The sequence below is a fragment of the Hyla sarda genome, chromosome 1 (assembly GCF_029499605.1).
Source record: "Hyla sarda isolate aHylSar1 chromosome 1, aHylSar1.hap1, whole genome shotgun sequence".
NCBI lineage: Eukaryota > Metazoa > Chordata > Amphibia > Anura > Hylidae > Hyla > Hyla sarda.
In genome coordinates, this window is record NC_079189.1 from 617,309,549 (window position 1) to 617,321,654 (window position 12,106).

At 47.8% G+C, this 12,106-nt stretch overlaps 1 protein-coding gene across 1 annotated transcript in view; it reads left to right on the plus strand.

Annotated features, from left to right (window-relative positions):
* LOC130312489 (uncharacterized) overlaps nucleotides 1-8,175 on the plus strand; it is a 33,528-nt gene extending 25,353 nt beyond the window's left edge. Inside the window, exons 4-7 of the mRNA XM_056552580.1 lie at nucleotides 2,670-2,709; nucleotides 5,127-5,245; nucleotides 6,661-6,710; nucleotides 8,053-8,175. Of these exons, the coding sequence (XP_056408555.1) occupies nucleotides 2,670-2,709; nucleotides 5,127-5,245; nucleotides 6,661-6,710; nucleotides 8,053-8,154 (311 nt within the window). The 3' untranslated portion in view covers nucleotides 8,155-8,175. The remainder of the gene's footprint in view (nucleotides 1-2,669; nucleotides 2,710-5,126; nucleotides 5,246-6,660; nucleotides 6,711-8,052) is intronic.
* The last annotated feature ends 3,931 nt before the right edge of the window (nucleotides 8,176-12,106 follow it).

The following is a 12,106-nucleotide window of genomic DNA, read 5'->3' on the forward strand; positions in this document are numbered from 1 at the left end:
GTAATATAGGGAAGTGCACAGGTGAAAACCCTAATTGGAACCACTGCGCCAATCAGCGGCGCAGTGGCCCTTTAAATCGCAGAGACCCGGCGCGCGCGCGCCCTAGGGAGCGGGGCCGCGCGCGCCGGGACAGAACAGACGGGGAGCGAGTCAGGTAGGGGAGCCGGGGTGCGCATCGCGAGCGGGCGCTACCCGCATCGCGAATCGCATCCCGGCTGGCAGCAGGATCGCAGCGCCCCGGGTCAGAGGACGTGACCGGAGCGCTGCAGCGGAGGGAGTGAAGCGAGCGCTCCGGGGAGGAGCGGGGACCCGGAGCGCTCGGCGTAACATACAGTAGGCAAAAAAAGTCTGAGTTTCCCTAATTTATCAAAAATCCATAAATTTACAGAGGTCTTCTATCAGAAATCAAAGATACTTCAAATTGTTATTGTGAAGGACGATGTCTGTGTAATTATTAATTACAATGACATCTTCCTTTACAATTATATTATATACATACATACATTATTGTCCTTGCCATCTGCCTCCGCAAATTACAATTTGAAGTATCTTTGATTTCTGATAGAAGACCTCTGTAAATTTAGGGATATTTGGTAAATTAGGGAAACTCAGACTTTTTTTTGCCTACTGTATTAAACATAATATTGATGTCCCTGTCCTCAACTCGTCCCTGACCCCCACAATTATTCATGGCAGAACATCTAAATGCCCGAAACAATAAAATAAAATAAATGGAGCTAAAAAAAAGTAAAGTGAAAAAAATATATGATTTAGAATGAAAACTAGAAAAAAAAATGAAATGCACTCCTCATTCATTTTTAATATTGAGCGCTGAATTTTCTGGTCCATGCCCACTCCTGAAAATTGAAAGAGAAAAAAAAAATAATTTTTTTTTTACCAAGGATCAGTAGTACTTGCAGTTGAGGACAGATCACAGCGGGTGTCACTCCTGACACCTGATGCGATCGTTCTATCTAGATGCGAGAAAGCCACCCGCATCTATACATTATACAGGATGATTGCAGCAGGTGTCACTCCTGACACCCGGTGCGATCTGTCTATTAGCACAGGTACTACACACACTTTATTAAACACATTATTAAAATACATTACTAATAAAAATTTGCCGAAAATGTATTCAGATCAAATTGGTTTTTTTATTTTTTTATTCGACGAATCGGCCAATTAGAAGTTTTCAAAAATTCACTCATCTCCAATTGTGGTGATTGGCAAATCGTTTCCGATGCAGCCGATCCATCATTCTGGTAGAATTTCATTTACTATAGGTATTGGCGGTCATCCAAATGGAAACATTGATTCATCAATGTTGTGCCGGCCTCCCTGATCACCAGATCTAACACCCTGCAACTTTTTTCTGGATAGGCTACATGACTGCTCAGCCATAGGACCTGACTGACCTGAGACAAGACATCACTGACACAGTGGAGTGCATATTCTACCGGACTACTGCCTTGACATCTGCCGTGTCCCCAGTGGAAACGACTCTGAACATCTGTAGTGTATCGGTAAAACTTAGCTAGATGGTGCATCTTTCCGTGGTAATATGTGTTATGTTCTTTCTGTTATGAATTCGGAGGATATCATTTTGCACCATCCTTTTTGAATCCCCCTATACTGAGAATATCCCAGGTCCATCCTGTGTATTATGGGCTATTGTTCTAGTATGTGACATTTTTGTGGACATTGTAATGAAAATATAGGTAGAGCCATGCAGGGACCTTCCTCGTCCTCACAGAATTACATTCCCCAATATGGCGTGACATCCTGCCATGCCCCTCATGCTGTCACGCCACGCCCCCTCAATGCAAGTCTACGGGAGGGGGCGTTATGGCCATCACGCCCCCTCCCATTGACATGCATTAAGGGGGCGTGACGTGACATCCGTGTCATCACGACCCCCGCCGCCCGCACTTAACGTTCTACATGAATGGTGGGTGCTGCACAGAGATCGCGGGGGTCCCAGCGGCAGGACCCCTGCGATCAGACATCTTATCCTCTATACTTTGGATAGCGGGTAAGATTTCTAAGGTTGGAGTACCCCTTTAATGCTAATATTTTTTTCTCTTGAGACATCATTAAAGGGGTACTCCACCCCTAGACATCTTATCCCCTATCCAAAGGATAGAGGTTAAGATGTCTGATCGTGGGGGCCCCCACCACTGGGACCCCTGTGATCTCTGCTGCGGCACAACTTTGCTCCATGCCTGATGACTAACCATGTCCTCCCTCTCAATGCAAGTCATGTCCTCCATCTCAATGCAAGTCTATGGGAGGGGCTGCCACGCCCCCTTCCATAGATTTGGAATGAGGGGGCGTGGCTGGGACATCAAGGGGGCATGGCCGTGACATCACAAGCCTCCAGTGCATCAGGGAGATCGCCAGGTGTATCAGGGAGATCGCGTGAGTCCCAGCAGTAGGACCCCCACAGTCAGACATCTTATCGCCTATCCTTCGGATAGGGGATAAGATGTTTAGGGCGGAGTACCCCTTTAATGTTCCTATTTTTTCTCTTGAGACGTCATTAAGTTTAGTATTACCGTATAACGCTCTCATAGGTTTCTATTGTGTGATGACCACCGCTCTAACAATTCTCTACAATGGTGGATTCTTCTCATGGATTCTTAAACCATCTTCTCCTCTTCCTGCAGATCTCACTGTACGGAATTCAACAGAGTCGTCTATCATGACGTAAGTACAGTCAGAGACTAAAAATCTCTGTATACTTGGAACTTTAATCAGGGTTTTGCACAGGGGAAGGTAAAGATCTTTTTGTGATGTGTTTAGCCACACAGCACTAACTATGACTGTCAACAAAATAAAATAAAGTATTTATCAGAAGGGTCTTTGCTCAGCTGATTTTCTACTTCTGGCTAGTAGATTCTCCTTCTCAAGCTGGAAACTTACTTAGAATAGATGCCGTCACAGTGTGGACTGTAGGAAGCCTTTTGGTGAAATCTCTAAAACTCTGCATAGTGCCGTGATAACTGCTCACCTGACTCAGCCTTTCCAGAAGCTTCTACATAGAAACTAGCTGGGGAGTGTCATGTTACCAGCGATCCACTCATTTTGTACAGATGCAGAGCAAATGTTAATATAAGATAAAAGTGTGTTTTTCAGCTCACCGTTAGATGTATAACCAGGCTCCCGGACAAATGTATGTGGAGAGGAAGCCATAACTACAAGTAGCTCGAAACGCGTTAGCATTTGGCTTTGTATTAATACCAGTTCATTATTTATGTCCATGATTTTATGAGTCAGTTCTATTGGTCTGAAGATACACTGACTGCTGGAAAGTTAGTGTAGAAATCACAGAGATGGTTGTAGTTTTTTCCTTTTTTGGGGGGGGGGATGAAAAAGGTGTTATTTAATCCATTATAGAAAAATAAATTATTATTATTGGAAAACATTATTAATAATAATAATAATAATTTTAAAAAAAATCAAATTTTTCTTTAACAGTTACTCATCTGCAGTCACATTTAACCCCTGGACATGTTTTATTTAGACAGTTATCTCTTGTATTGTAACTCGTAATCATGGAATTCCATGTGACTTGCTTCCGCCTGAATTTTCGTACCACTTTCTGTGAAATCAAAAGTGGTACGAAAATGAACTCTCACATATTATCATATTTTCAATATGGTGTAGTAATATTGGTGGAACAGAAATTAGAGTAGTTTTTGAATATCTCCCCCACTGAGTCCAGAGAGCTCCACAGAAAGAAGTCCCAAGGTGTTACATCTGGTTATTGGTGAATCGTTCCCGATGCAGCCGATCCTTCATTTTGGTAGATTTTCATTTAGGGTGCGTTCCCACTTGGCGTATACGCAGCGTATTCCTCGCTCACTATACACACAGGTGAATCGTTCCCGATGCAGCCGATCCTTCATTTTGGTAGATTTTCATTTAGGGTGCGTTCCCACTTGGCGTATACGCAGCGTATTCCTCGCTCACTATACACACAGGGCTTTCCGGCGGCAGCCCTATGTGTGCAGTGAGTTTTGGAGGCGGAGCTGCGCGTCACAGTCACGCCGGCACTTGGCCCCGCCTCTAAAACTCACTAAAACTCATTACACACAGAGGGCTGCAGCCGGAAAGCCCTGTGCGTATAGTGAGCGAGGAATACGCAGCGAATACGCCAGGTGGGAACGCACCCTTACTGTAGGCATTGGCGGTCATCCAAATGGAAACAACAATAAAAGTAAGGGCTTGGTCCTCCAGAACAACCAATGATTGTTGATTACGTACTGTACTCCAGGTGACTAATGGAGAAACAAGTGAGGCCCCTCAATGTAAAGGGGGGATCCGAGCCAGAGAACTCCAGTAAATACCGACATAGTAAAATCAACTTGACAACTCGACAAAATCGACATAATTCATCAACTCTATAAAGTTCTCCAGGATTATTGTGTGAATTCGGGTAGAAAAACAGACATGGTGCACATCTACAATCTTGTATAATGATCTGATTGCTTCTCAGCATAATATCAAAAACTAACAGGTTGTTAGTATACATTTTTGATCAAAAAGTACAAGCCCACTCGCCACGTCAAGGCCACCTATTTAGAGTGGGTCCCTAACGTCCCTAGCATAAAATGGCGCAGCACCGAGCGGCGACCACCACCGCCGCAACACCAATGCCCACAGGGGGGAACGACCCACCGGCAGAGCGGCCCCAATGCCACTCAAATCACACTGGTGTGGTGCTGTGCGGTGTCCGTTGCTGCCGTGGCGCCGTGTCTGCGGGAGGGTGCGGCCCATAGACTGGTTTGAGTGGCATTGGGGCTGCTCTGCCGGTGGGTCGTTCCCCCCCTGTGGGCATTGGCGTCGCGGCGGTGGTGGTCGCCGCCCGGTGCTGCGCCATTTTATGCTGGGGACGTTAGGGACCCACTCTAAATAGGTGGCCTTGACATGGCGAGTGGGCTTGTACTTTTTGATCAAAAATGTATAATAACAACCTGTTAGTTTTTGATATTATGCTGAGAAGCAATCAGATCATTATACAAGATTGTAGATGTGCACCATGTCTGTTTTTCTACCCGAATTCTCCAGGATTATTGTTCATCACTTCTATAAAAATTTACATAAAGCTTCTTCTTTTCCAGGTCAGATGTTACATCCATACATGGCATTATAATTCCCATATTCTTAGTGAAGTTGCTGATACTTGTGGTTCTCATAATGGTCCAGTGGATTGTGATGGACAGAAAATCCTTGGATACAGGTAAAGTGATGGGTACAGACTGCAGCATCGGGGTCTTCTCTTACATTTTTTGTACACACCACCAAAAAAAACATAATAGTTGGTCTACACGGGTTGGTTTTTGCAGGAAAGATGTTCCTTAAAGGGGTACTCTGCCCCTAGACAGCTTATCCCCTATTCAAAGGATAGGGGATAAGATGTCTGATCGTGGGGGTCCCGCAGTTGGCGACCCCCCCCCCCCCCGAGATCTCCCCATTCGTTTAGAGCATTCGGTGCAGCGCCAGAGACTCGTGACGTCACGGCCACGTCACCTCAATGCAAGTCTATGGGAGGGGGCGTGACAGCCGTCACGACCCCTCCCATAGACTTGCATTGAGGGGGCAAGGCCGTGATGTCACGAACGGGGCGTGACCGTGACATCACGAGCCTCCACCTCGCATCACCAGTCATCCAACACAGAGTGAAGTTCGCTCCGTGCACCGGATGTCTGGGGTGCTGCAGCCACTGCTTGGGACCCCCGCGATCAGAAATCTTAATCTAAGGTGTTTAGGGCCGGAGTACTCCTATAAGCTCACAAGTACTAAGGGTATACCCATACGCCCTGGTCCCCCTCCCGCAGTTTGAAGCTTCATACCCACTGGGTCCCGGTTGCTATCAGCAGCCAGGACCCACAGTTAATGCGGGATATCACTGATTGGGCCGATGCCCGGCATTAACCCTTTAGACGTTGCTATCAAAGTTAATTGCGGTGTCTAAAAGGACATCCGCGGCAAAATGGCGGGTCCCGATCAGCTGAGTGGACTGTGGGAGGGGCCTTTATCTGCCTCCTTGCCGTCCAATCAGTGCTCTCATGCTGCAGTCAGCCATGGCAGGCTAGAGCAGCAGAGCACCGATAACACTGATTAATACTGAGCCAAAGCCCATAATTGATCAGTATATGCAATCGCAAGATATATGTTATAGCCCCCTATGGAGACTAAAAAAATTAAGTAAAAAGTGTAAAAAAAGAGTTAATAAATGTGAATGAGCCCCTCCCCATTTTTTTTTTAAATAACATAATGTAAACAAAAATAAACATGTGTGGTACCGCCGGGTGCGTAAATGTAGAATGCTGGGTGCGGGAGGCGGGGGTCGTGACGTCATGCCATGCCCCTCGTAACGTCACGCCCCCTCAATGCAAGTCTATGGGAGGAGGTGTAGTCACGCCCCCTCCCATAGACTTGCATTGATGGGGCGTGGTGTGACGGCACGAGCAGCGTGGCAGAGACAGCACGACCCCCACCACTCGTTCCAAGTGTTCGGAACAAAATGTTCCGAACCTCTGGGGCAGTGGAGTACCCCAAAATGGTTCTTAAGGGGTTAAGGAATGAGGAGCTTATGGGCCATATTTTTTAATTTGGTTAATTGCCCCCCTAATAATTGTTTATTCTCCTCAGATCTGGACAAAAATGAAGAATCAAAGCGTAATTCGATCCTCTACAGAACGGTAAGAGACCAATGGACGTTGGCGTCTTCGCGATGCTTTGTAATAGTCATTTCCCAATGAACAGAACGCCGCCATATCCTACAAACGCTTTTTACGGATTACAATGTTTAGACTATAGAAAATAAGGGATAAAGGGATGATCCAAGTTCGTTCCAAATAGGAAAGTGTTGTAGAAGAGCAGAGTGATATATACTTCCCTGGTGGTCTGGGGCAATGTTCATTCCTTGGTGGTTTAGGGTAGATGAGGCATTATTATTTGTCTGGGGATCTAGACCAGTCCTTGGTGGTCTAGGGTAGAAGAGCACACTTGTTGATTCCCTGGTGGTCCAGTGTCATTTCCCTTGTTATATGGAGTAAAAAAAGGCAGTAGAATATGTCTCCCTGGTGGTCTAGTATAATATGTCTTTCCCTGGTGGCTTTAGGTAGAGGAGCAGGTTATTATTTGGTTCCCTGGTGGTCTAAGGTAATGCCCTTTTCCTTATAGGTTAGAGGAGGCATTAATATTTGTGTCTCTGATGGTCTAGCCTAATGTGTCTTTCCCTGGTGGCCTAGGGTTATTCCTCCCATTTATAGGCATTAACATTTGTCTCCTTGGTGGCTTTGGATGAAGGAGCAGGTTACTATTTGTTCCCTGGTGGTCTAGAGTAATGCCCTCTTTTTTATAGGGTAGAGGAGGCAATAATATTCGTGTTTCCGATGGTCTTTCCCTGGTGGCCTTGGGTGGAGGAGCATGTTATTGTTTGGTTATGTGTTGGTCTAGAGTAATGTGTATTACCCTGGTGGCCTAGGGTTATTCCTCCCTTTTTATGTAGGGAATGAATATTTGTCTCCCTTGTGGCTTTGGAAGGAGGAGCAGGATACTGTCTGTTTCCCTGGTGGTCTAGGGTAATGCCTTCTTCTTCATAGAGTAGAGGAGGCAATAATAATATAAGGTCTGGACTACAAGAGATCTGTCCTGGAGGGAATTTTTGTGGCCATGTTTGGTTCTTGATATTTATTCACCTCGTCGTCATCTGAGCAAACTATGGAGTAGGATATAGCAGAGCTGGAGAGAGAGGGGCAGTAAATTGGGAGGGGGGTGAGGGTCACCCTTACAATGAGAAGCCAGAATGAAGAGCAGGTACAACGAGCGATCAGGCCTCATGTACCTGAGGATGGTGATTCAGACATCTACATAGGAAGGATTCTCTGCAGTAAGAGCAGTTGCACAATACAGTATCCCAGCGAGAATATATTTAATCACCTCTCAGGATGGCTGAACCTATGTAACTCTGTTAATTCCTAATTGTTCCCATTAGAATACTGGAGTGATGAGTAATTGATGATTCTTTTCTGTCTTCAGAGAGGAGCGGAGTATGTGAACGTGGATCCCCAGGAGCCAAATATTTTACCATCTATGTCGCCCCTTGTAAAATCCATGAATTGTGAATTCATCCAAGAATAAAACCTATTGTATATACAGTCAGAGGCGGCTGAGCTTTGTGTTGTTTCCTGCAACAATGTTTTCTGGATTCATGTAAAAAAATAATATTACTTGGGTCATACAGAGCAGAAGAGTCTCCCGAATGCAGTGTAGTCTGGTGTGTAGTCTGGAGCCCCCTATAACAGCAGTCTGGTGTGTAGTCTGGAGCCCCCTATAACAGCAGTCTGGTGTGTAGTCCGGAGCCCCCTATAACAGCAGTCTGGTGTGTAGTCTGGAGCCCCCTATAGCAGCAGTCTGGTGTGTAGTCTGGAGCCCCCTATAACAGCAGTCTGGTGTATAGTCTGGAGCCCCCTATAACAGCAGTCTGGTGTGTAGTCTGGAGCCCCCTATAACAGCAGTCTGGTGTATAGTCTGGAGCCCCCTATAGCAGCAGTCTGGTGTGTAGTCTGGAGCCCCCTATAACAGCAGTCTGGTGTATAGTCTGGAGCCCCCTATAACAGCAGTCTGGTGTGTAGTCTGGAGCCCCCTATAGCAGCAGTCTGGTGTGTAGTCTGGAGCCCCCTATAACAGCAGTCTGGTGTGTAGTCTGGAGCCCCCTATAACAGCAGTCTGGTGTGTAGTCTGGAGCCCCCTATAACAGCAGTCTGGTGTGTGGTCTGTAGCCCCCTATAACAGCAGTCTGGTGTGTAGTCTGGAGCCCCCTATAACAGCAGTCTGGTGTGTAGTCTGGAGCCCCCTATAACAGCAGTCTGGTGTGTAGTCTGGAGCCCCCTATAACAGCAGTCTGATGTGTATTCTGGAGCCCCCTATAACAGCAGTCTGGTGTGTGGTCTGTAGCCCCCTATAACAGCAGTCTGGTGTGTAGTCTGGAGCCCCCCTATAACAGCAGTCTGGTGTATAGTCTGTAGCCCCCTATAACAGCAGTCTGGTGTGTGGTCTGGAGCTCCCCCTATAACAGCAGTCTGGTGTATAGTCTGGAGCCCCCCTATAACAGCAGTCTGGTGTATAGTCTGTAGCCCCCTATAACAGCAGTCTGGTGTGTAGTCTGGAGCTCCCCCTATAACAGCAGTCTGGTGTGTAGTCTGGAGCTCCCCCTATAACAGCAGTCTGGTGTGTAGTCTGAAGCCCCCTATAACAGCAGTCTGGTGTGTAGTCTGAAGCCCCCTATAACAGCAGTCTGGTGTGTAGTCTGGAGCCCCCTATAACAGCAGTCTGGTGTGTGGTCTGGAGCTCCCCATGTAACAGCAGTCTGGTGTATAGTCTGGAGCCCCCTATAACAGCAGTCTGGTGTGTGGTCTGGAGCCCCCTATAACAGCAGTCTGGTGTGTAGTCTGGAGCTCCCTATAACAGCAGTCTAGTGTGTAGTCTGGAGCTCCCCATATAACAGCAGTCTGGTGTGTAGTCTGGAGTGCCCCCTATAACAGCAGTCTAGTGTGTAGTCTGGAGCTCCCCATATAACAGCAGTCTGGTGTGTAGTCTGGAGCCCCCTATAATAGAAGTCTGGTGTGTAGTCTGGAGCCCCCTATAACAGCAGTCTGATGTGTAGTCTGGAGCCTCTTATAACAGCAGTCTGGTGTGTAGTCTGGAGCCCCCTATAACAGCAGTCTGATGTGTATTCTGGAGCCCCCTATAACAGCAGTCTGGTGTGTGGTCTGTAGCCCCCTATAACAGCAGTCTGGTGTGTAGTCTGGAGCCCCCTATAACAGCAGTCTGGTGTATAGTCTGTAGCCCCCTATAACAGCAGTCTGGTGCGTAGTCTGGAGCTCCCCTTTTAACAGCAGTCTGGTGTGTAATCTGGAGCCCCCTATAACAGCAGTCTGGTGTGTAGTCTGGAGCCCCCTATAACAGCAGTCTGGTGTGTGGTCTGGAGCTCCCCATATAACAGCAGTCTGGTGTGTAGTCTGGAGCCCCCTATAACAGCAGTCTGGTGTGTAGTCTGGAGCCCCCTATAACAGCAGTCTGGTGTGCGGTCTGGAGCTCCCCATATAACAGCAGTCTGGTGTATAGTCTGGAGCCCCCTATATCAGCAGTCTGGTGTGTGGTCTGGAGCCCCCTATAACAGCAGTCTGGTGTGTAGTCTGGAGCTCCCCATATAACAGCAGTCTGGTGTGTAGTCTGGAGTGCCCCCTATAACAGCAGTCTAGTGTGTAGTCTGGAGCTCCCCATATAACAGCAGTCTGGTGTGTAGTCTGGAGCTCCCCATATAACAGCAGTCTGGTGTATAGTCTAAAGCCCCCTATAACAGCAGTCTGGTGTGTAGTCTGAAGCCCCCTATAACAGCAGTCTGGTGTGTAGTCTGGAGCCCCCTATAACAGCAGTCTGGTGTGTGGTCTGGAGCTCCCCATGTAACAGCAGTCTGGTGTATAGTCTGGAGCCCCCTATAACAGCAGTCTGGTGTGTGGTCTGGAGCCCCCTATAACAGCAGTCTGGTGTGTAGTCTGGAGTGCCCCCTATAACAGCAGTCTAGTGTGTAGTCTGGAGCTCCCCATATAACAGCAGTCTGGTGTGTAGTCTGGAGCCCCCTATAATAGAAGTCTGGTGTGTAGTCTGGAGCCCCATATAACAGCAGTCTGGTGTGTAGTCTGGAGCTCCCCATATAACAGCAGTCTAGTGTGTAGTCTGGAGCCCCCTATAACAGCAGTCTGGTGTGTAGTCTGGAGCTCCCCCTATAACAGCAGTCTGGTGTGTGGTCTGGAGCCCCCTATAACAGCAGTCTGGTGTGTAGTCTGGAGCCCCCTATAACAGCAGTCTGGTGTGTAGTCTGGAGCCCCCTAAAACAGCAGTCTGGTGTGTATTCTGTAGCCCCCTATAACACCAGTCTGGTGTGTGGTCTGTAGCCCCCTATAACAGCAGTCTGGTGTGTAGTCTGGAGCGCCCCTATAACAGCAGTCTGGTGTGTAGTCTGTAGCCCCCTATAACAGCAGTCTAGTATGTAGTCTGGAGCTCCCCCTATAACAGCAGTCTGGTGTGTAGTCTGGAGCCCCCTATAACACCAGTCTGGTGTGTGGTCTGTAGCCCTCTATAACACCAGTCTGGTGTGTGGTCTGTAGCCCCCTATAACAGCAGTCTGGTGTGTAGTCTGGAGCCCCCTATAACAGCAGTCTGGTGTGTAGTCTGGAGTCCCCTATAACAGCAGTCTGGTGTGTAGTCTGGAGTTCCATCTATAACAGCAGTCTGGTGTGTAGTCTGGAGCCCCCAATAACAGCAGTCTGTTGTGTAGTCTGGAGCTCCCCATATAACAGCAGTCTGGTGTGTAGTCTGGAGCTCCCCATATAACAGCAGTCTGGTGTGTAGTCTGGAGCTCCCTATAACAGCAGTCTGGTGTGTAGTCTGAAGCCCCCTATAACAGCAGTCTGGTGTGTAGTCTGGAGTTCCATCTATAACAGCAGTCTGGTGTGTAGTCTGAAGCCCCCTATAACAGCAGTCTGGTGTGTAGTCTGAAGCCCCCTATAACAGCAGTCTGGTGTGTAGTCTGGAGTTCCATCTATAACAGCAGTCTGGTGTGTAGTCTGAAGCCCCCTATAACAGCAGTCTGGTGTGTAGTCTGAAGCCCCCTATAACAGCAGTCTGGTGTGTAGTCTGAAGCCCCCTATAACAGCAGTCTGGTGTGTGGTCTGTAGCCCCCTATAACAGCAGTCTGGTGTGTAGTCTGGAGCCCCCTATAACAGCAGTCTGGTGTGTAGTCTGGAGCTCCCCCTATAACAGCAGTCTGGTGTGTGGTCTGGAGCTCCCCATATAACAGCAGTCTGGTGTGTAGTCTGGAGCTCCATCTATAACAGCAGTCTGGTGTGTGGTCTGATGCCCCTATAACAGCAGTCTGGTGTGTAGTCTGGAGCCCCCTATAATATATTTTTGCTGGGGACATCGCCCTTAGCAACGGTTGACAGGGCCTCCACCCCAGCGAAGGTGCACAATTGCACTTGGGGTTGAGTTTCCTGCTATAGCCATGTCCATGCAAATATAAGCCGGCAAG